Source organism: Antechinus flavipes, chromosome 2 (assembly GCF_016432865.1).
Source record: "Antechinus flavipes isolate AdamAnt ecotype Samford, QLD, Australia chromosome 2, AdamAnt_v2, whole genome shotgun sequence".
NCBI classification, from domain to species: Eukaryota; Metazoa; Chordata; class Mammalia; order Dasyuromorphia; family Dasyuridae; genus Antechinus; species Antechinus flavipes.
The window spans coordinates 296,475,527-296,502,857 of NC_067399.1; the positions used below are offsets into that span (position 1 = coordinate 296,475,527).

General features: G+C 36.4%; 1 protein-coding gene across 1 annotated transcript in view; it reads left to right on the forward strand.

Annotated features, from left to right (window-relative positions):
- CCDC88C (coiled-coil domain containing 88C) overlaps positions 1-27,331 on the forward strand; it is a 223,535-nt gene that overhangs the window by 78,114 nt on the left and 118,090 nt on the right. Inside the window, exon 4 of the mRNA XM_051977393.1 lies at positions 19,968-20,037. Coding sequence (XP_051833353.1) covers positions 19,968-20,037 — 70 coding nt within the window. The remainder of the gene's footprint in view (positions 1-19,967; positions 20,038-27,331) is intronic.

Below are 27,331 nucleotides of genomic sequence, written 5' to 3' on the forward strand. Positions count from 1 at the left end.
TATGGATATGACTATTTTTAATGCTAATAAATTCCTTTCTCCTTGGAATGAGGGTATTCATTTTGTGATACACCAAGTGGTATGCATTATAGTCAAGATTCAAAGGTTCCTGTGGCTGGCCAGCAGCATTTGAGCAATGTAGTTTTCATGTATTGCTAATAAAGGCACGTGAGCATTTTTTTCCTTTTTTTTTCTGACTCATTTTATAGCTACTTTCGGGCTGATGATGTGCCAGCCTGCCAGCATCCCAATATAGAAAAGAGCTAGAACTAGGAGGCCTTAGTTTTAATTCTGGTTTTATTACTTATTCCTTTTGTGATTTTGGCCAAGACATTTCCTCTCCTTGGATCTCTATTTCCTCATTTATAAAATGATAGGGTTATTTAGCCTCCAATACTTTGGAGGTAAGCATTTTCTCCAATGACCTCCAAGCTTTTTTCTATGTCAGAATTTTGTGATCTATCTTTCTGCTCAATCCCTCTTCTTTAACATCCCCACGATGAGGACACCATCTCATGCTTAGGAAGAAAGCTTCTCCACTCATTAGCAGCATGACATCAATTATCTAAAGTCCCAGTGAGTTCCAATTCTTAAAAGTGCAGCCTATTTATTCTCCCTGGTCCCTTCTCCCTCTCTCAAAGCCTGCAGACAGAATGATACCATTGACTCAAAATTGGTACTTAACCATGGTTATCAAGTGCAGCTGGAGATTTGATATGTAAGTGTTAACAATTTATTCCACAGGATACCCTATTCCTGTGCCCTTCCAGCTTTGTGTACTTGTGTGGCAGTTTTAAAATTTTTTTAGGTATTTATTTCTGACTTCTTCTCCATGGTCAAATCAGAAGAAAGGCATTTCTTCCTGTCTGTCTCAAATAGACTTGTCCTGTCTCTCTAAGCAGAGTCATTAGGATGGTTGCTCTGATTATCAGATTATTAAGTATTTGGCAGGGAGAGTGTGCATGGTACTTACTGCATAATGCCTCATTGGGAACTTACTATAGAACTGGATGTTGTTTAACTTGGACACAGTTGACTCACAGATCCTAAATCTCAGTGAATTAATTTGAAGATGCCAGACAACTTTATCAAGCCAACTAGATTGTTCTGTGTGCGTGTGTTTAGAACTGTTAGGGGCCCTAGAGACCACCTCAGATTAATTGAAATGATGAGAAACAGATGGATCGAATCTAAGGGTAGCTTTCAGAGACAGCCCTTTAACAGAGCACACTTCATTACCTACTCATTTCGCTATTAGTGAAGCTCTTCAGGACTAGTTTGAGAATGAGTTTAAAAAAGCAAGAAAAAAAATAATGGAAAGCATTTGTCCATGTGGGATTATAAACACATGGTGCTTTTGGCCTAAGCTCTGAAAGGAGATTTGGAGCATTAATCAGCAGGTTTTTTATTTCCACTCAGTAGTAAAGTTAGTAAGTAGATATGCTCTTGGCTATAAGATCCAGAGAACAGAGGCTAATATCTGACTCATAGACTTAGAGAATTTAAAAGCTGGTAGGAACCTTGGGGATTTTCTATTAGTTCATTTTCCCAAAGGGAGTTCAGGAGAGAAGGAACTTTGAGACATAGCCAAGATTCATACAAACAGCCAGTGGAATGGCAGTGCTGTGGCTAGAACTTAGCTCTGCAAATAATTTTTTTTTCATTTAATAGTATTTTATTTCTTGTCCGATTACATACAAAGAGAGTTTTTAACATTCATTTCAATAAGATTTTGAGTTCCAAATTTTTCTCCTCTTTCTTCTCCCTTCCCCAAGGCAGCAATCTGATAAAGGTTATATATGTACCATCATTTTAAACATAGCACCATATTAAATATGTTGTGAAAGAAAAATGAGAACAAAAGGGAAAAGCTATAAGAAAGAAAAAGCAACAAAAAATGAAAATAGTGTGCTTTGATCTAAATACAGTCTAATATACAATTCTTTCTCCAGATGTCAATGGCATTTTCCATCCCAAGTCTATTGGAATTGTCTTAAATCAATGTATTGCTGAGAAGAGCTCATAGTTTATCATCACATAATTGCTGTTACTATGTACAGTGTTCTCCAGGTTCTTCTCACTTCATTCAGCATCAGTTCATGTAACTTTTTCTAAGTTTTTCTGAAATCAGCCTGTTCGTTTCATTTTTTTTTCTTTTTCCTTTAAAAAAAATTTCATGGCATTAAAAAAAATACATGTAAAGATAGTGTTCAATGTTCATTTTTGTAAGACTTTGTGTTCCATGTTTTTTTCTCTCCTTCTGTTACTTTCCCCCTCCCCAAGATAGCAAGAAATCTAATATAGGTTATACATATACATTCATTTTAAACATATTTCCACATTAGTCATATTGTGAAGTAAAAATCAGAACAAAAGGGGAAGCCATGAGAAAGAAAAAAACAAACAAAAAAGGTGAAAATAGTATTTTTCAATCTGCATTCAGTCTCCCAAGTTCTCTCTCTGGATACAGATAGCATTTTCCATCCCAAGTCTATGGAAATTGTCTTGGACCACTGTATTGCTGAGAAGAGCTAAATCTGTCATAATTGATCATCAGATAATCTTGCTGTGTATTGTTCTCCTGGTTTTGCTCACTTCACCAGCATCAATTCATATGTCTTTCCAAGCTTTTCTGAAATCTACCTGCTCATCTTTTCTTATAAAACAATAATATTCCATTACATTTATATACCACAACTTTTCTAGCCATTTTCCCATTGATGGGCATCCACTCATTTTCTAATTCCTTGCCACCACAAAAAGAGCTGCTACAAACATTTTTATACAGGTGAGCCCTTTTCCCTTTCTGCAAGTAACTCTTAATCCAGTGCCTTAAATCGCATTATACTAGCATCCTACTTCTTACCTTTCTGACTCTGTCTCTTGATTCCAAGAAATTAATTACAATATGCATTAGCTAACAATAAAATCCTTTTTGACATAGGTCTTCAGGTGACCCAACAATCACTGTATTTTAGAACTGGAAAAGACCTCAGATATCATTTCTAGCTTCTTACACTGTGATTCATGACTCCATATGAAGTCTCATTACACTGTGGGGGTGCAAAATTATCATTTATTATCAGCATATGTTTGGCTTTTGTATCAATTTTTATACATTTTAAATATGTAAAAATTTCTCAGGCAAAAAGGGGTTCCAAGTAGAAAAAGTTTAAGAAGCCCTTATCTAATCTAGCTTCTTCATTTTATAGATAAGGAATTGAACCTAAGAGAAATTAATTGACTTGCCCAAGGTTACATAGCTAATAAGTTGCTTCTGAATGTGTATCAAATATCTTCCAAGTATAATATGTGTTTCTTTAGTCTTTCAAATCAAATCCTAGAATTGTTCTTTGAAAAAGCAAACACATCAAAGGGAATCTCAGGGGTGGGGTGGGGGTGGGGGGATTGAGTTAAGGCGTGATGCAGGGAAGAGGGGGAGGAAGAGTTTCACCAAAAATTGAGAGGGCACTGAACATCCCAGGCTGCACTTTTCTTTTAAATCAGTATTTATGGCCAATGATTAAGAGGTATCCAGAGGTAGCACAAAGGACTAATGTTATCAGAGGTGCATAATATAAAACTTAAGGCTTTTATTACTATATATTTTTATTTTCAGTGTGGATTCTTAGTCTGAAATTGCTCTTGCTGATTAATTGCAACAAAATTATTATTATGTTTGTAATAGGTTTATTTTTCCCTAAATAGAAAGGAACTTCAGAGAGAAAGAATATATATATATATATATACACACATATTCACACATACATATATATGCATCTATTTAACTGTATCTGTATCTATATGCACACATTTCAGGAGAGAGCGAGCAATACAGTTTTTCTGCCTTTGTATTTTCTATTCCCAGTGAGACTTCACTGTATAACTGTCAGGATCAATTATTCAGAAAGATGAAGTAGTGTGTGCTGAATGGCATTTCGTTTATTTCTATTTGGGGAGATGCATTTTGCTTTAAAAAGAAAAATTGGACTTCAATTAATTTTCTGAAGAGCTGTATACAAACAGTGAATCATTGCAGAGGAAACTAAAATTCTTAATCAATAGTTGGGTCATGTCGCTGATGAGTGTGCTAGGTTGTCTAGGAGACAAGGACCTCAAAATACAATTTCTCTGCATGAAATAGAATGTATGTAATAAACCCATGCAGTTAGGAATTGAAACTATTATCCTCTCTCCTTGAAAAACCCTATTATGTCATTCTTTAAAACACAACAACAACAAAAAACCCACCATACATCTGTGATTTCATTGGTGTAATGAACTGTGGATAGGAAAATTTCTCCTATCAGTACAGAACATTATCCTTTTAGAGAGTTAACTGGGGCAGTGAAAAGCTAAGTGACTTTTCCTTTAGAATATAAATGATTTGAAAGTAGAGATTGTTTTATTCATTGTGTTTGTATTAACAACTCTTAACAATGCTCTGCACACAGTAGGCAACCTAACCTAAGTACTGCTGGGCTTTTGCCATCTGTTCTGCTTTTGTACCCTTAGAAATTCTGGGTCTTGCTATCTGCCCTGTAGCTGAATTTTGCTTTATATGTTTTGTCCTTCTATTAGAGTGTGAGCTCCGGGAGAGCAGGGACAATCTCATATTTTTTTTTAATATTTGCAGACCTAGAATTTCCAAGCACATAGTACATCGTAAACACTTAATAAATGCTTTTTCATTTATTCAATAAATTCTTATTGAAGGATTCCCAGAGTTACACAGGTAATTACTGAGTAACACAGTTATTCTTGATTTCCAATCTTTTGCCACAACAGAAAAAAATCACCCCTATAAATATTTTTGCGTACGTGTCCTGTAACTATTTCCTCTCCAGGTTGCATTCTAGACTTTGTATTTATCAGGCCCTGAACAAGATGCTTTTGTTTCTTCTTTCTTGATAGCAGCCTGTCATTCTTTCTGCTTGAATTTATATTCTCAGCCATTGGTATGATGCCTGGAACTTAAGAAACAATTACTAAATGCCTTTCTACTGATTTGAATCCAGATCTTCTTAATTCTGAGACCTGTTTCCTTTCTTGCCTTTCATGCATTCCATATTTTTGTAAATTGATATTTGGTATTTTGGTGAGAAGTGTTGGGGTCTCCGTTCAAGATTTTTATGCTATTATTTTTGTTAATCTGGTCAAATGCAGGTGATTTTTATTAAGACCAAGGGCTTAAGAGCATCTAGGTGGCTCAGTGGACAGAGCCCCAGCCCTGAAGTTAGGAGGATCTGAATTCAAATCTCAGACACTTAACACTGTGTGACCCTGGGCAACCCCAATTGCCTTGCCAAAACAAACCAAAAAAAAAAACCCACCCAAAAAACGACCAAGAATTTGTTATTACTGATTACAACTCACACCTATGTAGTAATTTTTGCAGAAAACCTTTTTTTTTTTAATAAGAAAAGTTATTGTAAAATAACTCTGCAGTGGCCATCATTTGCCTTAGCCATAAACCTGAACACACTTATCACTTATCACACTTAGCCTTTAAGGCCAAGCAAACAGCTCACAAACTCTTAATTAATTAACTAATTAATTATCAGAGTTGATCATCCATATTACCCTTTTTTTGCCTTTCAGATCAGATCCGTATCTACTTAGTAGAAGTTGTATTGTAGGATTATTAAACATATATTTGTTGGTGGCAAACACAGCTCTGTTTTGGGCAGTGTGATTTTAAAGAACATTGATAAGCAGCATCTCTTCTTCTGGGGAGCTTACAATCAATCAGCAAACATTTATGTATTGTGCTTAATATTTTCCAGACATTATGCTATTTATAGGTATGTCTCAAATGTTCTTTTCCTAGTAGAGAGTATGAAAGGCATATAAGAAAAGTTGTATGCAGTGTTAGGAAAACAAACAAGGGAGGGATCATATGTAGCTTTGGGGTAGAAGGGGTGATTTTAAGGGGAGACCTGGAAATGTTTTGTTTCAGAGAAATAGATGAGAATTTTTGTGAATCTGTGATTTGTGTTTGTATATTTTCTCATTCATTTTTGTTAACTCAACCCTGAAATTTCTTTAGATTTTCCCTTTTTGTTTTGTTTAACTTTGATTTAACTAAAATTGAGATTTACATGTCTGGGTCAGTGAGCCAAAATCCTAAAGAAATATGCATCTCTCATTTTACTTCCCCCTCCCTATATTCCCCATATTCCAACCAAAACAATCTCTAAGTGTATTCTCAAACATATCTTTTGCATTCTTATCTTCAGACTTTTTAAAACTTGGTGCTTTTCCAAGAATTTTTAGAGCTAAAAGGAACTTCCTTTAACTTAAATGATTCTTGACCAAGATTCCTTCCTACAATCTGACTGGCAGATCTATCTGCTCTATTCGCTTCTGTATAGCTCTAATTTGACTTGATGTCATTAAACACTGTGTCTGTCACTCTTCACCTTTTACCTTTTGATCTCAATTCTGGTCTTTGGAGTTCAACAGAACAAATGTGATCCCTCTTACCTTAAAGACGGCTCTCCAACTGTCTCCCACCTCCCTGGTCTTTTCTCTGCTAAACATCTACAGTTCTTTCACCTGAATAATTTGAACAGACATTTATTTATTTATTTGTTTGTTTGTTTATTCATTCATTCATCTATCTATTTATCTAAAGTGGTTTTTTATTTTTCCAAATACAGGCAAAGGTAGTTTTCAACATTCACCTTTGCAAAACCTTGTTGAAAAAACATTTAAAAGCATCTTGTATGCAAAGGACTATAGTAAATGTTGGAAATACAAAACCAAAAATAAACTTTTGCTATGTCCATAAGGCTGACCTTTGAAGGATGTTAGAGATTCTGGGAAGGGATTGAGTAAGGAGTATCTTTTAGATATGAGGACAATCTATGACTTTTATGACTCATGCTCTTGGATAGAGTTTAGTTAATTCCTCTAAATCATTTTTTAAATTTGTTATTCCACAAACAACACTGTACTCCAGATCTGATCGTTCTAGTATTTCCCTCATTCTGGATATCATATCCCTCAATGCTGCTTTGATTTTTGGCTGCTTTGACCCATAGTTGACTCATTGTTCATGCAATTCATTTAAAACTTCCATATCTTTTTTCACAGAAATTCTTATTAGCCATAACTTACCATTCTTTATTTCTGAAGTTTTTTTTTAAACCCCAAGTATAAGACTTTAAATCTTCAATCTATCCTATCATCATGCTCACCTGTGCAGACCTTTTTACAACTTTATTTGATCTTCTCATTTGTTATCAAGTCTTCCCAGCTTTGTAGATTGGCCACTTGCCTTCTATACTTTCATTCAGGTTATTGATAAGAAGGTTGGACAATATGGAGCTAAGTATAGCTCTCTGGGACACTCCATTAAGACTTCTCCAAGTCTTTGGATATTCATTAATGATTGACCCATTAATGCGTCCTGTGCCCAAAGTAGCCTCCCTGTGTTGATAATTGTATCCAGTTTTCAAGACCTAATTCAAGACCCAGAATGCACTTTTTTTTAAAGAAGTGTGATGTCACTAGCTGGAAGTAATTTCTCCTTCCTCTGACCTCAGAGAACTTTGAAATATTCTCATACAGATATTCTACCTGGATCCTCATAAAGAGAAAATATATAAATTGGAGAGTGTTTTTTAAGATGTGGAATCAGCACACCTAGTTTCACTCCATACCCCTACACTCCCAATTATCTGTGTTAATTTGTCTATATTATTTAAACCTCTCGTTAAATAGAGATGAGTTTTCTCATCTCTAAAATGAAGGGATTGGACTGGATAGACAATAAGAACGGCTAGAGAAAGCTCCTCCTACAAATGCAGATCAGTACGTTTTACATGAAGGAATGAAAAAAAATTATAAAGTACATATTATGTGCGAAACCTTGCAGTTCTTTATCATTTTAGTTTTCTGACTATAGTAGATGCTTATTTACCAAATAAATAAACTTGATTTCTGTATTAAGAATTTAAACTTTATTAAGAAATTTAAATAAAATTATTTTTTCTCCCATGCTCTTTTGGCTCTGTTCAGTTAACTTCAGCAGTCAAGTAGTTGTTGATTATAGAGCCCTAGTAGTAGCATATTCAGACCTTGTCTTAAAGAGAATGTCTTGAAATATGGTTCTCTCTTTACAGTTTTTCTTCCAGCAGAGGAGACAGGACAGATGAATATAACATGTACCTAATACAAATGAAAGAGAAATATAAGTCTGTCAGTATCAACTACAATTATCACTTTATCAATAGTCTTTTATTTTTCCAAATACATAACTCTTGTAAACATATTTCCATATTTATCATGATGCACAAGAAAAAGCAGATCAAAAGGGAAAAAAAAAACAAGAAAGAAAAAAGCAAGCGAACAACAGCAGCAATAAAAAAGGTGAAAATCCTATGTTATGATCCATATTCAGTCTCCATAGACCTCTCTCTGGATGCAGATAGCTCTTTCCATCACAAGGCTCTTGGAATTGGCCTGAATCATCTCATTGTTGAAAAAGCCATGTCCATCAGAGTTGACCATCATGTTATCTTGTTGTTGCTGTATACAATGATCTTCTGATTCTCTCACTTCACTTAGCATCAGTTCATGTAAGTCTTTCCAGGCCTCTCTAAAATCATCCTCCTGATCATTTCTTATAGAATAATAATATTTCATAACATTCATAAACTGTAACTTATTCAGCCATTCCCCAACTGATGGGCATCCACTAGTTTCCAGTTCCTTGACACCACAAAAAAAACTGCTACAAACATTTTTGCACATGTGGGTCCTTTTCTCATTTTTTAGGATCTTTTTGCAATACAGACCCAGTAGGGACACTGCTGGGCCAAAAGGAATGCACAGTTTGATAGCTCTTTGGGCATATCAGCATTCATTTCTGTAAGACTTTGTAGTCCAGATTTCTTTGACCTTCCCTTCCTTACCTCCTCCCTCCCCAAGACAGCAAGCAATACAATAGTTAAAACATGTACAATCCTCCTACACATATTTCCATAATTGTCATGTTGCACAAGAAAAACCAGACCAAAAGGGAAAAACCACGAGAAAAAAAGCAAACAAAACAAAACAAAAAGTGAAACTACTGCTATGCTTTGACCCACTTTCATTTTCCATAATTCTCTCTCTGGATTTGGATGGCGTTTTCCATCCCAGGTCTGTTGGAATTATCCTGGATCATTGCACTGCTAAGAAGAGCTAAGTTTATCATAGTTGATCATCACACAATCTTGCTGTATAGCTATCATTCTTAAGGGCAGGGATTGTTTCTGGCACGTAGCAGAAATCGAATTAATGGCAGTTGATTAGTGGATTGATTCATTGATGATTCATCTGATCTGATGGAGGATAGTCTATGTAGATTTCATGGAAGAAGTGGGTCCTGCTGAACCTACTATTTTGGAAAGCAATTTGGAACTAAGCTCAAAGGGCTATCAAACTGTACGTACCTTTTGACCAACAGTGTCACTACCGAGTCTGTATCCTGAAGAGATCATAAAGAAAGGAAAGAGACCCACATGTGCAAAATGTTTGTGGCAGCCCTGTTTGTAGTGGCTAGAAACTAGAAATTGAATGGATGCCCATCAATTGGAGAATGGCTGAATAAACTGTGGTATATGAATGTTATGGATTATTATTGTTCTGTAAGAAATGATCAACAAGAGGATCTCAGAGAGACCTGGAGAGACTTCCATGAACTGATACTGAGTGAAATGAACAGAACCAGATCATTTTACATGGCAACAAGAAGATTATATGATGATCAATTCTGATGGACATGACTCTCTTCAACAATTAGATAATTCAAACCAGTCCAATTGTTCAGTGATGAAGAGAGCCATCTGTATCCAGAAAGGGGACCATGGGGACTGAATGTGAATCAAAGCATAGTATTTTCACCTTTTTTATTGTTTGCTTGCTTTTTGTTTTCTTTCTCATTCCCCCCCCCCTTTTATCTGATTTTTCTTGGTCAGCTTGATAATTGTGGACATATTTATATGTTTCATATATATAATGGATTACTGTAGATTGTCCAAGGGAGGGGGTGGAGGGAAGGAAAGGAGAAAAAATTTGAAACACAAGATTTTGCAAAGGTTAATGTTGAAAACTATCTTTGCATATGTTTTGAAAATAAAAAAAATTATTATTAAAACAAAACAAAACAAACAAAAAACCCCCAAATATCAATGGGCTCAGCAATCATATCTAACTTTGTGACCCAGGCACAGAGTTCTTTTGGATCCAGGTACTTAAAGTCCTCAAGCCTACTTACGTGCTCTTTTCATTAAATGAAATCACTATTCTGGATTAAGTAAACAAAAGGGACACACATTTATTCTTATTACATATTTTGATTATCAAGCTCCTATTAGATATTTTGATTCTGTTGTTTCCACTCCAATGATAATTCTCCTTGCCAATAAATACAAAAACAACTCAAAACCAAAAAAAGAAGTGGATTCTGGTAATAATAATAATACCAAATAACAATGATAATGATAGCTAATATTGATATGCACTTACTAATGTGCCAAGGACTGTTCTTAGTACTTTCTATTTGTCATCTCATTTGAGTCAAATTCTGATTGTAGGTAATTTTGGTAGAAATAAAGGGAAAGACTGATGAGAAAGTGGTGATGGAAATGAGGAAATTTGGTAGCAGAGGTGAGATACTTGTGTTGGAAAAAGAAAGTATGTGGCTCCCTGGGTATATTAAGAAAAATTGAAATAAGCAATAGTACTTCTGTAGACCCTGACAATGTATAAATGATAGTTAATGGCCAGTTTGTTGGTCTCTAAGGGCCTAAGTGAACTCCACCCCAAATGCCCCCACCCCTTACTTACTGTGTTCAAGACAGCATCTAAGAGATTATCATCATATGCTTTGACTATTAACTTATTATTCAGTCAAGTGTTAGTTTAGCAGGTAAAATCATTAACTAGATCTCTTCTGGAACTCATTAACTGTTTATATCTTTTATTCTTCCCGTTCCCCCTTATCTCCCACAGAGCATGAAAAATTTTCATGATTCTCACACTTTTGGCTCCATTGTGGCCCTTTCCTTTAGTTTTTCTCCTTCTCTTGATGTTTTCAAAAATAATTGAGTAATTTATGGCAAGAGCAAGGAATAAGAAAAAGTAGAAGAAAGGTTTTGCTTTTTCCTGTAGCCTTCCTGTTTTTGACATTTTAATCCAGAGCATATATGATTTTCGCTCTTCTTGCCTTTTAAAAAATGCATTTTTAATTTCTGTACTTTGTTTTTTGCATCCTTGTATTTTCTAATTAGCTATTATTTCAAAGGAGTGAGGAAAATCTTATATATTTTGTTCCTGGTTATTTACAACATATGCTGTTTCTTTTTCATCTGCTTGACTCTTCCTCATCACTTGCAAACACAGATGCATCCCTTCTTTGGTGGCAGCTGGTGTGATAGACCAGTGTTACAGCTTCTCTGGAAAGATTACGACATAGTTACATTTTCTTGGCCAGTGCTACCTATGTTTCCATGAGGCTTTTAAAAAAATTGTATTTTATTTTTGTTGATGCTTTTTTGTTTTACATGGCACTCATTTCTCTCGGAGAACCATCCTTTGTAAGACAGATTTAAAAAGAAACTGGAGAAAAAAGCAGTTATTAAAACTAATACATCAATTCATGGCTCATAGTATATATGATATTCAATCAATTAATACATTTTTCCTAAGCTTTCATTGTGTGCCATGCACTGTGTTCATCTTTACAATTTTCTCAACTCTTCTTTGGGACTCATCCTGATCATTATAATTACTTAGGATTTAAGATTTTTATTTTCCCTTATTCTTACCGTTTACATTGTTGTAGTTGTGAATATTGTTTTTCTGGTTCTACTTATTTGACTTTGTATTAGTTCATATAATTCTTTCCATGGGTCTCCATATCCTTAATATTATTTCTTACAGTTCAGTAATTTTCATATGACAACAATTTGGTTAGCTGTTACCCAAATAAAGAACACTTATTTCAGCTCTTTAGTGAATGGATGGAAAGAAGTATGATGCATAATATAATGTGTATGGGATTTTTCTCTTCCATATGCATATATATATGTATATTCATGTGTAGAGATTTATATATATGTATATATGTACATATTATGAATATATATATATATATATATATATATATATATATATATATATATATATATATAAAGAGCAATAGACTCTTTGGATTAAAAATATGGATATTTTAGTAATTTGATTCCCACAATTCCATATTGCTTTTCAAAGTGGTTGACTGAATTCACTGATCCATTTTGTTTTTTTGGGGGGGAAAGTGGTTTTTTGATGATGTACTCCAATCACATTCCCAGGTTATTGTCCACAATCTATAATCTCACTAAGATTCCATACCAGAAACTTTTTAGAAAAGGGTTAATTTATCAGCCATTCCTAAGGAAAACTATAACTCTTAGTTGGGCTAGAGCACTCATCCAGATTTTGTATTTTAGGCTCTTGAATCTTAGGGAACTGTATTCTGTAAAGAATTACTGGGTGGGTATGAAATCGGTTTTTCCCCCATTTCTCTTCCCCTTTTATCATTACTAAGGACTTTCCATTCCCTCCTCCCCCACTTTCTAAGCTTCTCTGACGGATCAGGAAGACCCTCTAAGGTCCCTATTTTGTGTTTTACTTTCAGTTAATTATGGTTGATTACCTATGGGGAATTATGCTATAAAACATTGTGTGTGCTTTCGAATATTAGACAGAAAATACAGGGTTTCCCCCCTCTGTCATTTTATATAGAATCTCTTCTTTGTAACCCTTTGTAAAGGGAACTTAGATCCTTCAAGAAGAAAAATGCTAGGGGCCAGAGGACTAGCCTTTAGGTTCCTCTCCTAGGCACTCCCACCCTGCAGAGAAGAGTCAGTGGGAACCCTGCAAACTTTTGGCAGTCTTCTGGGTCTTGCGGCTAAGATCACAATGGATCTGTGGGTTAGACAAAAACAACAGGAATTTTTTATCCATTCTTGCCTCAGGACTTTGAAAATACAGTTCTCTTGCTTGCCCAGCCTCCTCCCCCTCCCTCCCCCTTGTTTAAAGGAACACTAAGGGGTTGGGGGATGTTGAAGTCAGGGTGTTACAAAGCCGGTGGGCAGCTTGTTTGGTGAGAAACCCCACAACATAACTTGTGTTACACCTTTCTGAGACTGCCAAATTTTGGTTGAGCCCTTTGCCTGCGGGAAAATGTATAAGAGAGCTTTGGGATTGTGACTCAGAAAATTGGCCTTGAGTTTTAAGTGCCTGTGGCAGTCCAGGACTTGGTTAAGGGGCTGATTGTGGAAGATTGTCTGATTTCTAATGGAGGGGGTGGGGATGGGGAGAAAAACAGAGAGAGAAAAAGGGGGAGTCAAGTCTGTGTGTGTGAGTGAATGAGTGAGGGAGAGGAGAGGAGGAGGGAAGGAGGGGGAGAGAGACAGATAGAGAGAGAGAGAGACAGAAACAGAAAGACAGAGAGACACACACAGAGAGACATATAGAGAGACAGAGATAGAGACAGACACAGAGAGAGACAAAGAGACACAGAGAGACAGAGACAGAGAGAAAGAAAGACAGACATACAGAGAGACACAGACACAGACAGAGAGAGAGAGACAAGAGACACACAGAGGGGAAGAGAGAGAGAGAGAGAGAGAGAGAGAGAGAGAGAGAGAGAGAGAGAGAGAGAGAGAGAGAGAGAGAGAGAAACAGAGAAACAGACCGAGAGAATGCTGAGAGGGAGAGTTGTTGCCCTAACAATCGTTTTCTGTTTGGCCATCCGGGCCCTGGGCCCTGGGCTCCTGCTCTAAAGAGCAGTCTCTACTCTGGATAGACGCTGTCCAAGCCTGTCGGAAATCTCCTCACGTTCCTCTCGGCCTTATAACTGGCTCCATCAGTCACCAGTGTTTCCCAGAGGTCCGAGCTGGTGAATGGCTTTTTGGAAAGAGTTTACATGATGATGGCACAGAGGGAAAAGTGTTCCATCTGATTGAAATTCAGCCTCCCTCTGCTTTGGTTGAATTAGGAGTTGGGGGCATCGGAGGAGGGAGGGAGGAAGGAAAAACAGAAGTATCTGATTGTTCATAGAGGGTCTGTCTCTTTTATGAGTTTTGTGACATTCTTGATGGTTTACCTATTATTGAATACCTGGAATGCATTCCCTCTGAAACGCTGCCAATCTCTAGGTTCCTTGAAGGCCCTCCTTAGCTGCTAGCTTCCCTGAATGAATGAGTGCATGAATAAATGAGTGAAAGACAAAGTATGGCTATGGGCCGGGCACTGTGTTAATTGTCAGAGATACCTACTCTTGAGGAATTAACATTCTTCCTGGGGAAAGCAAGAAATAGAGGAGAGCCCCTGGGCAGGCTGGTGATGGTGAGGGGTGTGTGTGGCTGCTGGGCAGATAGCAAGGCTGTGAGGGGCTTAGGATACCCCAGTATGTCAAAGGGTAGCGCCCGGGGTTTGGAGGATGCAGCAGCAAGACAGATAATGAAGCTAGTGGTCCTCCATGTAATTAGAAGGACTCCAGGGGCCAGCCATATCCACTCTGCGAGGAAGTGTGGGAGTGGGTTGGAGGTCCAGTACCCCCTTGGGTACTTAGGTTTTTAGGATTGTCAAAGTGGAGGCTCCAGGTTCCTTCTGATGGGGTTGGAGGTAGTGAGGTATCAGCATCCAGCCAAGAAAGAAAGGGGGAAAGAGATTGCCCTGAAGATTGGGAGATGGCTTCAATACCTGGTAGATTCTAGCCTTGGGAAGCCTTTCCTGATACCCTCAATCTTTGCAAATTATCTGTTATTTAGTTATTAATATATACTATATCCCCAAAGTGGACTGTAAGCACTCTGAAAAGAGTCACTTTTTTTAGTTTTTTTTTTTATTCTTAGTATAAACATAGCAGGTCTTTAATTTATGATTGTCAAGTTGAAATGAATTTCATCCGTTAAAAATTGATCAAAGTGCAGGTTAATCTGAGGATAGCATCAATTCATCAACTACTGGGTTTAAAGCAGAAGTTTGTAAATAGCTCTTGGTGGTTTTTAAGCAAATAAGTCTAAATGTCCCTATTATTTCAAGATTGGTCAGCATAAATATTATACATTCAGATACCAAATGTGCCTCCTAAAGGAAGAAAGAAATGATTCAGAATGTTCTAAATATGACTGGGAGCAGGGGTGGAGGAATCCTGAGTAATATCTCAGATTTCTCTTCCTAACAATGATTTGCTTGCGTTTACTATAATGATAATCATTTTATCTTTATATAGTGACATTAGGCTTTACCAAATGTTTACATACATTTTATCTTATTTAAGCCTCACAATACTTGTTTGGTAATTGGTACAAGTATCATTGTTCCTATTTTACCGGCAAGGAAATTGAAATTTGAGAGAAGTCAAAGAATTATGGACCTCAGAAATGGACTAGACAAACCCTATGATTCTAAAATTGAGGAAATTGAGATCCAGAGAAATTAGTTGTAGGGTCACAGGCATCACAGTAAGTAGTGGAGTCAGAATTTGAACCCTGGGCTTTCTGACTCAGAATTCAGCAAAAGGAGTTGTTCAGAGTCATAAAGCTAGTTAATGTCTAAAGCAGGTATTTCTGACCCCCAAGTCCAGCACTCTTTCTAGCATGCAGTCTTGATAGTATCCATGTCTCTTCTCCAAGATTTGGCTGCAGGATGACATTTTTTTTTTTTTGGCTGTAACAATTCTTCAGTAGAAGGGATTGGTATGATTGTGAATTGGAGATATGACTCTGATATTGGAGGGAATATTCCCACTAGTGAAATCACAGAAAATTGAAAGATTGAAATAATAGTTCATATTTTGGTAATTTTTAAGGCTTCCATGTGTTTTCCTTTTCATTCATATAACAGACATTTATTAAGCACCAACTATGTTCCAAGTAACTTATGAAATGTCATGTCATAAAGACAAAAATTAGAAAAATGCTTTTCCTCAAATAGCATACTTGGATGTCTCCTCCAAAGAACATTGTCAGGTAGTGAGTGTAAGCTTTTATTCACTTATTAATAATAAAGATGTAAATTATTTTATAAAACTTGAAATGTAATAGAAATATTAAATCATAAAAAGATTAGAAATGTTAGAATATTAATTTTCTGTAGAAATATTAGTTATTATTATTCCTATTATTTTACATAAAATCCTTGATTAACAGCTAAAGGAAGTTTAGAGGTCATTTATTTCATTTTACTGTTGAATAGCTGAGACCAGAGAAAACAGGACCTCATCAAGATCAGGGAATGCCAGATTTTTGGACAGGATTTTCTAAACAGATGGATGGAAAGATGTTGTCAATATTGTTTACCTAGATTTTAGAGAAAATATCTCATAGTATTTTTACATAAGAGATATGGAGTAATCCATAATGCAGTCAAATGGGTTAAAAATGGTTTGAATAGTGGGACTCAGTTTCAACTCCAATTCAGCTCCTAGATAGGAAGTGCCCAATGGTGTACCCCACTTGTGTTTGGTGCTGTACTCTTTGTATGACTTTGTATGACTTTACCATTGTAAAGATGCCTTGCTCATCAAATTTGCAGATGCCAGTGGCGTCCAGGATGGATAGCTAACAGATTGCATGATGAGAGGTCAGGATCCAGAAAGATTTTAATAGACTAAAGCATTTGGGCTGAACCTAATATAATGAAATATTTAGGTTCAAAAAAGTCATGTTCATAAGAATAAGTCTGAAATGGTTAGAAATGGTTAGAATGGTTAGAAAAAGATCTCTGGTGGTTTAGTGGATAGCAAACCCAACATGATAACAGTGGTCAAAAAATCTAATACCATCTTGGGTTGCATTAAGAGAGGTATAGTTTCTTTTTTTTAAATATTAGCTTTTTATTTTCAAAACTCATGCAAAGATAGTATTCAACATTCACCCTTGCACAATCTTGTGTTTCAAATTCTTCTTCCTTTCTTTCCCCCCTTCCCCCTCCCCGTCCCATAGACAGCAAGTAATTCGGTATAGGTTAAACGTGTGCATTTCTTCTAAACATATTTCTATATTTATCATGCTCAGATCAAAAAGGGAAAAATGAGAAAGAAAAAGCACTCAAACAACAACAAAAAGGTGAAAATACTATGTTGTGATCCACATTTAGCCCCTATGGACTTCTTTTCCTCCGTTACAAGTCTGTTGGAACTAATTTGAATTAATCTCATTGTTGAAGAGGGCCACGTCCATCAGAATTGATCATCATATAGTATTGTTGTTGAAGTATATAATGATCTCCTGGTCCTGCTCATTTCACTCAGCATCAGTTCATGTAAGTCTCTCCAAGCCTTTCTGTATTCATCCTGCTGGTCATTTCTTACAGAACACTAATATTCCATAATGTTCATATACCACAATTTATTTAATCATTCTCCAACTGATGAGCATTCTTTCATTTTCCAGTTTCTAGCCACTACAAACAGGGCTGCCACAAACATTTTGGCACATTTGGGTCCCTTTCCCTTCTTTAGTATCTGTTTGGGGCATAAGCCCAGTAGAAACACTGCTGGATCAAAGGGTATGCACAGTTTGATAACTTTTTGAGCATAGTTCCAAATTGTTCTCCAGAATGGCTGGATATATTCACAGTTCCACCAACAATGTATTAGTGTCCCAGTTTTTCCACATCCCCTCCAACTTTTATCATTACCTTTTCCTATCATCTTAGCCAATCTGAGAGATGTGAAGTGGTACCTCAGGGTTGTCTTAATTTGCATGTAAGAGACATTGTTTCCAGGAATAAGTAGGCGCACTCTCTGTACTCTACCCTGGTTAACCACATCTGATTGTGCTCTATTCTCGGCTCCACCGTTTTAAGGAAAGCACTGATAATCTAGAGAGTGCCCAAGAAGGGGAGCTAAGGACGAGGAATAATGCTGAGGTCATGAGGTACAGAATTAGTTGATTCAGGACACTTTCTACTCAATCTCATGACTTTGGTTGGCGCATCTCATGCACTGGATGGGGACCTGGCCTTAGAATCTGCAATATTACTTTTCTTTTTCTTCTATGCTGCAGCAGAATTGTGAGGATCAAATAAGATAACATGTATAAAATGAAATTGTTAGTCTTTATTATATAGTTCACTTGGGTATTTCCACTGCAGATTGAATGGTAGTCTGCAGTATCTTTCTTCCTGCTAAGTCAAAGAGAAGTATAAGAATGATTTGAGATTTATCTAATTCTTTAGGTTTTCCATAGGGTGGCTAGCCCATCATCCCCCATTTGTTGCTGTATACATCACTCCTTTTTCCTTTTCTTCAAGGCTAAGACTGATCAACAGGCAGTGTGATTGTTGGTTTATCTGAAAATGTAGAATATCTGTATCACAATTTTTCTTCCTTAGCACATTTTGTGGTTATTTGAGTTTTATAAATGGGACACACCTTTCTCTACACACACTAAGGCTGCCTTGAAAGTTGTAATTTTTAAAAATTATTGAGTACAGTCTTCACTAAATACTAGTGGAGTTTGACATTAAAAAGAATCCCAGAATGAACTTATTTTATATGGTAGCTCTCCTTCTATTTGGACAAACCTCTAATTATATAGAAAGATATTTGGAGAAGAGGCCATTGAATTTGGTCAAAGAACTTGGGTTTAAATTTTTACTTAATATTTGTGTGACTTAGGGCAATAATCCTATAACTTTTCTGGTCCTGAATTTCCTTCTACATAAAGTGACAGGTTTAGATGATCTCTATCCAGTTCTAGTTCTTTCAGTCCTCTATATTTTGTTCCTACATTAGATTTGTGTTTTTTTTAAATTTAATTATTATTAAAGCTTTTTATTTTCAAAGCATATGCATGGATAATTTCTCAAAATTGATCCGTGCATAGCCTTGTGTTCCAAATTTTCCCCTTCCTCCACCCACCTCCTTCCCTAGATAGTAAGTAATCCAATATATGTTATACATGTTAAAATATATGTTAGTTCATATACTTTAACATATTTAATATATATGCCTGCCATTTAGGGGAGGGGATGGGAGGAGGGAAGGAGGGGAAAAAATCAAAAAAGAGGGTTTTACAAGGGTCAATGCTAAAAAATTACCCATGCACATATCTTATAAATAAAAAGCTATAATATGAAAGAGAGAGAAAGGAAATATATATATATATATATATATATATATATATATATATATATATATATATATATATGCTTGGAACTAACATACATACATACATATATATGTATATATATGTATGTATGTATGTTAGTTCCAAGCATATTAGATTTGCTTAAAGCTAGGGAGACCTGTATAAGAAAAGAGGAAAAAAAGTCTCATTGAAGACTCAATAAATATTTTGCATGGAAAGCCTGCATGAACTGAACCTATGTTTTATATCTCTTTTAGCCTTTATTCCTGGACAGAAAAATGCTTGCATTTTCCTTTATAGTGAGTTTAGGTGTCTACCGCTTAAATTGCTAGAATTTCCCCAGCATCTAGAGAGTAAAAAGACTTTAGTCAACACACACTTTGAGATATGGCTGATAGCCTTCTTCGCAAGAAGAGAGAAAAGAGGTAGAAAGAGAGAGAATTTAGAACTCAAATTTTAAAAAACAAATATTAAATTTTTTTACATGTAATGGGAAAAATAAAATATTTGAAAAATAAAAAAGTACTTAAATGAAATGACTGCTAGACAGTACCAGGATCTCCTTCCAAGGGTACTCATAATAAGGGTTCAGAATGTATCCAATTTCCCCAACCACAGTAGTCAAGATAGAGAATAGATTAGCTGTGTTTTATATGCATTCTAGAGAAGTCGGTGTTCTTTGAACTTAACAATTTGCAATGTTTCTCATTTGGGACTTGCCCCACATGACCCATTTCAGGTGGTCTTCCATCCCAAACTTCTTCGTTGTACATGAAATAAAATCTCTCTAAACTTTGCTTTCTGTCCCCCCCTCTTTTTTTCCAGGAAGTCCTCCAGCAGCTGATTGTAATGAACTTACCCAATGTTTTGATGATTGGCAAAGACCCCCTGTCTGGTAAGTATGTTCTTTCATCTCCCAGTGCTGTCAGTTCCACAGGCAAAGGGCTGCTGGGTTGGATCCAATACATGTGGATTTCCATGGTCTCCAAATTTAAAGTGATAGGTTTATTATTAGAGACATTAAGACAAGAGCACATTTCCTGTATAAGGATAAATCACTTTCTGCTCTCCATCAAGCTGTTTAGGGTAGGAGACGAGGTATCCTTCAGCTCTGAGATCCTCTATCCCCAGAACTGAACACTTGGCTTGCATTTTGTCTTGCCTTTACTCAAAGAAGGGCTTGTCTATGTCTCCCAAATAAAATGTGTGGGCATATTGATCAATAGTGGAATGGATGTCATGTATATATTCATTCATAAACATGCATCAAGCCCCTAGCCTATGCAGTAGTATCCAAAATTAAGCAGCAGTTCTTCCATAAAATTAAATATACAGAATAGGGTTCTGTTGCCTGGAGCCCGACACAGTAGGACCTTGTTAAAATAGCTGTAGATGGATTGATGGATAAGCGGGGCTAAGACCTTTGTTTTCTGAAACCCATTTGTTCCTGTTGCCATTGCACTTTATAGGTGGGTGGTGGACATAAGCTTTCAGTTCCAGAGAGATCGGGTTACCACACTGTAACCCTTTCCTTCTCCCCTTGATACTTCATTTTCTCATCTTTTAACTGGGCTAGTAATATCATATTTATTATCTACTTCCTTAGCTGGGAAACCAGCATGTATTTGGTCCCCCCATGGGAAGAGAAGGTAGCCAGCATTCATTAAGCCCCTACTATGTGCTGTGGACTGTGCTAAATGTTAGATATTTTTGAGTTTCACAACAGCTCTGGAAGGGAAGTGCAGTTTATATCCCCTTTACACAATTGAGGAAACAGAGAGGTTAAGTGGCTTGCCTAGGATCACATAGCTAGCATCTGAAGTAGGATTTAAGCTCCTGTCTTCCTGATTCCACCACGAGGTGCTCCAAGGTGTGCTAGAACTTCTGATCTCCCTCCTAGTAGTTAGTTAGTCCTGTGTAATTAGTCTCATTGCCTTAGGGTGAGGGTCAAATGGGAATATACATATAAGGCACTTTGCAGACTTTAAAAGTACTACCTAAATATCTGCTCTTGTAATTGTTACTCATGTGTTCTGAGCAACAAGTAGGCAAGTAGGAAAATCAGCCAAGTCCAAATCAGTAGGAAATGATGAAATACAAGATAGTCATTTGAAAATGTATTTTAAGTAGTTTCGATTTACCAAGACACTGTACTAGGGGCTAAGTATGCAAAGACCAAAACCCCTCCCCTAAACCCCCCAAATCTCTGCCCTTGAAGAGCTTACCTCTGAGGAGCAGGATCTCAGTGCAAGGATGCTAATAATACAGATAACTGAGAAAGGAAAAACAGCGACTAACTGAAGTAATGAGGGAGTGCTTCCAAGAGGAAGAGACAGACTTGAGAAAAGACAGGAATTCAAATGAGGCAGTATTTGTAAGTGCTTAGCATAGTGCCTGGCACATAGTAGGTGCTATATTCTCTTCCCTTCCCTTGTTCAAAGCATTGATAACCTATTTGGACCCCTCGGGATACGTGGTCGGGCAGAGCTGCTCTCTGATGGCACAGAGACAGAGAGTTTAGCAAGCAGAAATACATTCTCCCTCTTCCCACCTGCTGCACCTAACTTCCATCTTTGTTTAATTTGGGAGAAATCTGAATGCTATCCTCTGGAGCTGTGTATCTTCATTTTTTTGGCTTTGAATCTCCAGTGCCCAGCCCAATATCTGACAAATATGTTGTAGGTGATTAATGCAATGTTTTGGATTAATTAATTGACAAGGAAACAACACACACCTATGGATCACAGAGGAAGAAAATAAACTATTTTATTTTAAACTATTCACCATGGGATAACATCTTTTTTTTAAAGGATGAAATTAAGGGGTGGGAAGAATGTGCTAGGAGAAAGGGAAAGGGAGAAGTAAAAAAAAGAGACAAGAAAAAGATTTTACAATGGACAGATAAGGGTAGGAGAGGGTAAGTGAATGAATTGACTCAAATAGGAAATAACATTTTTACTCAATAGAGGTATAGAAATCTGTCTTACCTTGCAGGAAAATAGGAGGGGAATGGGATTTGGGAAGGGGGCATATTGGGGAAGGGAGTGATCAGTAGCAAAACACTTTTGAGAAGGGATAGGGTGAAAGGAAAGAGAATAAATGCGGGAGGATACAATTAGCAATAGTAATTGTAAAAAAAAATTGAAGAATTTTCTGTAATGGAATATTATTGTTCTCTGGAAAATGACAAGCAAGATGTTCTCAGGGAAAAAAATCCCAGAAAGTGCTCCATGAACAAAGTGAAATATACCATATACAAAGTAACAACAATGTTCTGGATGACCAGATGTAAATGACATTTTTTATTCTCAGTAGTACAGTCATTAACACCTACAATGAAGGATTTAGGATGAAAAATTTTATCCATATCTACAGGAGGAACTGATTATGTCACTATAGATTGAAGTATTCTCTAGTTTGTTCTCTCTCTCTCTCTCTCTCTATTTTTAACTTAAATTTTCTGAGGGTTTTTATTTTCGTTAGAGCTGGATCTATGTTTTCTTTTGCAACTTGATTTTTATAGAAATGTTTTGTATAATTTCACATGTGATTTCTTAATCGTGGATGGGGATAAAGGAGAGAACCTAGAACTCAGAAATCTAAAAAAAAAAAACTCTTTAGAACATAACTGGGAAAATAGTAAATAAACAAATGAAATATTCACTCTGGGTTGAAATGCTACCTTTTCAGTTTTAAAATCCCAGGAATGCTTTGGGACATCCTGCCTGATAGTGTAATGCTGGAGAAACTGAGGCAGGATAGAGATTAGAGATTTTTTAATATTTTATTTGAAAGGGAGAGATTGTGCTGGGACCAAATGGATCCAGACCTGAATGAGACTATCATCTCCAAGAATCCAGCAGTTAATGTGTATTTCCTGTGAAATACACACATACATACACACACACACACACACACACACACACACACACACACACACGTACACACGTGGCTCCAAGCCACCGTGGTAGACTGAGGCAGAGGTGAAGTCAGAGCACTGAGGGTGGAAACAGACTATCAATCTGGTTCTGACAGGTTAGGGTGTGAGAACCATAAATTCTTGATGACTTAGGAGGAGTTAGGAGCCAGGAAGTCTGAACTCCCCCTTATTTTGAGTTTACACATTTACAATTTATAACCTTAGAGTAACTAACTCTAAGTTATATCAGTCCTAATGATCAGGAGAGGGGTTGCAACCAGGGGGATTGAGGCAAAACAATTCAAGGATCTGAGCCAGGACAATTTAGGGAAACTGAGGCAGGACAATTAGGGAAACTGAGTCAGAACAATTAGGGAAACTGAGTCAAGACAAAAGAGAACTGTGGCACAACAATAGATCTTGACATCTGAAGATGGAAGGATCTTAGAGATTTTTTTAATGTACTATCCCATTCATTTTATTTTTTCTTAAATTCAGTTTTATTTTCAGTTGTAAATTATGCTTCAGGAAGAACAAAGCACATTATAAATATGTATAGTTATACAAACCAAATTTCCACATTAGTTGAGTAAGAAAGAAAGGAAGTAAGAGAAAGAAGAAAAGAAAATATGCTTTGATCTGCACCGAGTCTGTCTTTTTTCTGTTTGGAGGTTCATCATAAATAATTTGGAATGGTAATTGGTCATTGCAACCTCCTCATTTTAAAGAGGACTCCCATAGAGTTGAAGAAAGTTGGCTAAAGCCACAAAGTTATTAAGAAACCCGGCATTTGGACTAAATCCCAGTGTTCTTTCTGTTCTACCCCGCCTTTGTCCCAGTCCCTTGGGTTAAGTCAGCATTAGGGATCCACTTTTATTTCTGTTCTGTACCTGGCTGACCAGCAGTCAATTTTTTAGCAGATTCAGAGAAACAGATTTACTTAGGCTTAGAACCAGCTGGATCGTAAACACGGTGTAGCAGGAAACCCCATTTGAGTCACTGGGGACATTGACCTTTTCCGTTCCTAGTAGTAAACACCTCTAGTAAATGTTCCTTGTTAAAATCCTTGAGAAGTGAGATCCTTTTTCACCAATTGGCTTTTCTGACTTTGCTTCCCTGTTTTGTTTCACAACTCTCCTGAGGAAAGACTTTGAAATATGAAATACAGATTTTCTCCTCTTAAATTCCGCCCTTACTGTGGGTACTGAATGTGGATCACAGCATAGTATATTCACTTTTTTGTTGTTGTTGTAGTTTTGCTTCTTTTTTTTTTTCCTTTCTCATTTTTTCCCCCTTTTGATCTGATTTTTCCTGTACAGCTTGATAAATATGGAAATATGTTTAGAAGAATTGTACACGTTTAACCTATATGGGATTACTTGCTGTCTAAGAGGGGTGAGGGGAAAGGATGGAAAAAATTTGGAACACGAGCTTTTGCAAGGGTGAATGTTGAAAACTCTCTTTGCGTGTATTTTGAAAATAAAAAGTTATTATTAAATTCTGCTTTTCTGCTTTTCTTGTTCTCATGTTAAACTTCATTAAGAAAAAGTGGGACTTGAATGAAGGAGACCCTGCTGACCTGCAGGTCACTCCCCTTTGGAGTTCGGGGCTCAGTATTTTAAGAAAGACATTAACAAACATTAGACTGGACTCAGAGGGTCCTGGTGAAGACTGCTTAAAGAACTTGAGACCAGATTATACAAAGATCAGCTGAAGAATTAAGAATTTTTCATCATGAGAAGACTTGGGTAGGGATAAGGGACTAATATCTCTATCGGCACATATTTTGAAGAGGGGCTAGATTTGGAGTTCAGGAGGTCAGAAAGAAAGAACAATACACAGAGCTTGTAGAGTCAGAGCTTGTCTCTTGGTAAGGGAATACTGCAGTTATTGTCATTGGGAATTGGATTGGATGGTCTCAGGAGGCATTGAGTAGAGATCAGATGACTGCTCAGGTGTGTTTTAGTGGAGTTTATGTTCAAGTACAGGTTAATAATAATGAATTATAATAGTGGTTGTCTAGTCATTTTCATTTGTTTCTAATTCTTTGTGGCCCCATTTGGGATTTTCTTGGCAAAGATATTGTTCCTTTTCTAGTGCATTTTACAGATCAGAAAACAAAGCTAAATAGGGGTGACTTGCACAGAGCAAATAAGAATCTGGGGCCAGATTTTAACTTAGAAACTTGAATCTTCCTGACTCTAGACCAGGTATACTATCCAATGGCCAAGATATATATAATGCATTGTGCTATGCATTTTATAATTATTTTCTCATTTGATTCTCAGGACAACTTTGGATAGGTAGGTGCTATTATTCCCATTTTACAGATGAGAAAACTAAAGTGAGATCAAATGTTCAGCCAGTAAGTGTCTGAGAAATGATTTTAACTTAAGTTTTCTGACTCTAGGCCTGGTGTGCTCTCCAGTGCAGCACCTATTCTTTGACATTCCTTCCAGCCATGGTATTCTATGGTTCTGTGAGAATGGTCGACAATCTTTACCATTTGGCAATCCTTCCTAGAATGAGTGATTCAGAAAGTTCTCCTTGCCTACGAATGGCAAGTACCTTTGTCTAATTTAGGCTGAAGGTTATATCTCTCAAAATTCATTGGTGCCCACTTAGACTATGGCATTTCCTCTATGAGAAGAGATGATTTTTTTTTCCATTGCAGCTGTGATCTTGGCTAAGATGAAAATGCCATTTTCACAAATCATGTAGGTCTGTACATCATGGGGGGAGGGTTCTTTTGCCATTTTCCTCTACCTGCTCCCAATTGGAAAGGACTTCTACAATTTCATTCTCTGATTCCATTCTTTTTTTAAAGTTACCAGATAAATACACCTTAGACTGAATCCCCTATGCTTTTTTTTGTCCTAAAATTTTCTTCTTTGTAAATTTAGGGGATTGGACCAGAGGAAGGCTTCTAAGCTTTTTCTGTGGGGATTTTGGGCAATCTGGTGAAGTCCCTTCTCAGAATCATGTTTTAAATTACATGAAATGAAATACAGAGCATAAGTTCCAAAGGAAACCAATTATATTGACATACAATTGTCAATTTTTTTTTATTTTATAGATGCCAGGCTAAAAACTCCAGGACTAAATTTTTTTTGAGATACCATTCTGACTTATGTCCTGTAAGTTGGGCATAGTACATTTACTTTAAAATCTTTTAAAATCCCCATCTCATTCAGTCATGGTGGCAGTGTATCTGTGAGTCCTGTTATTAGGGGAGGCTGAGACTGGTAGATTGCTAGAGTTTGGGAATTCTAAACTGTATTAGGGTTAAAGCTGATCAAGATGGCAGAGATTAGGCTGACTGATGGTTCCTGAACCCTCATGTCTCCCCCAAAAAATCATTTGAAAGAATTGGAAATATGTAAGACTGGATAGAGAGATGAGATTTAAAGGGGTAAACATAGCTTTCTTTTAATATTTGAAAAGCTGTCATGTGGTCACTAGCTATTTCTTTTTTTATTTTTTATTATAGCTTTTTATTTACGAGATATATGCATGGGCAATTTTTTCAGCATTGACCTTGCAAAAACCTTTTGTTCCAATTTTTCCCTCCTTCTCCTTACCCCCTCCTCCAGATGGCAGGTAGACTAATATATGTTAAATATGTTAAAATATATGTTAAATACAATATATGCTATATTTCTCTTTTTAAAAAATCATTAAGTTAGGGGCAGCTAGGTGGTGCAGTGGATAGAGTACTAGCCCTAAAGTCAGTCCTGAGTTCAAATGTAGCTTCAGACAACACTTCCTGGCTGTGTGATCCTGGGCAAGTCACTTAACTCCAGTTGCCTCAGCAAAAAACAAACAAACAAAAAAAAATATTAAGTTGCTTTTAAATTCTTTTAATTTTTATTTAATTGCTCATTAAAGTTAATTTAACATAGTTATCTTGGACCTAATTTTTTTTTATTTGCTTATACAATGATGGCACCCACATTAGAAATCATATTGGTAGAAATAATTTATTTCAGCACCTTTCCTTTACAGGGGAGCAGAATAATTAGGAAAGTGAATTGTCAGTTTTGTTTCTGACCAAAGAAAATTTTTGACTAGAAAAATCTCATCTGTAAATTGAGGGATGTTGGATTCCTAACATTTTATTTTCTTTGGATGGTAAATGAATAGTATGGTATAATTTCCAAGAATAGGAATGGACCTGACCCAAGTCATCTTGCCTGTCTTTCCACCTCTAGACAGGGCTATATTTAAGCCATGTTTAATAGATAAGCATCTATCTTATTTTGCAAGATTT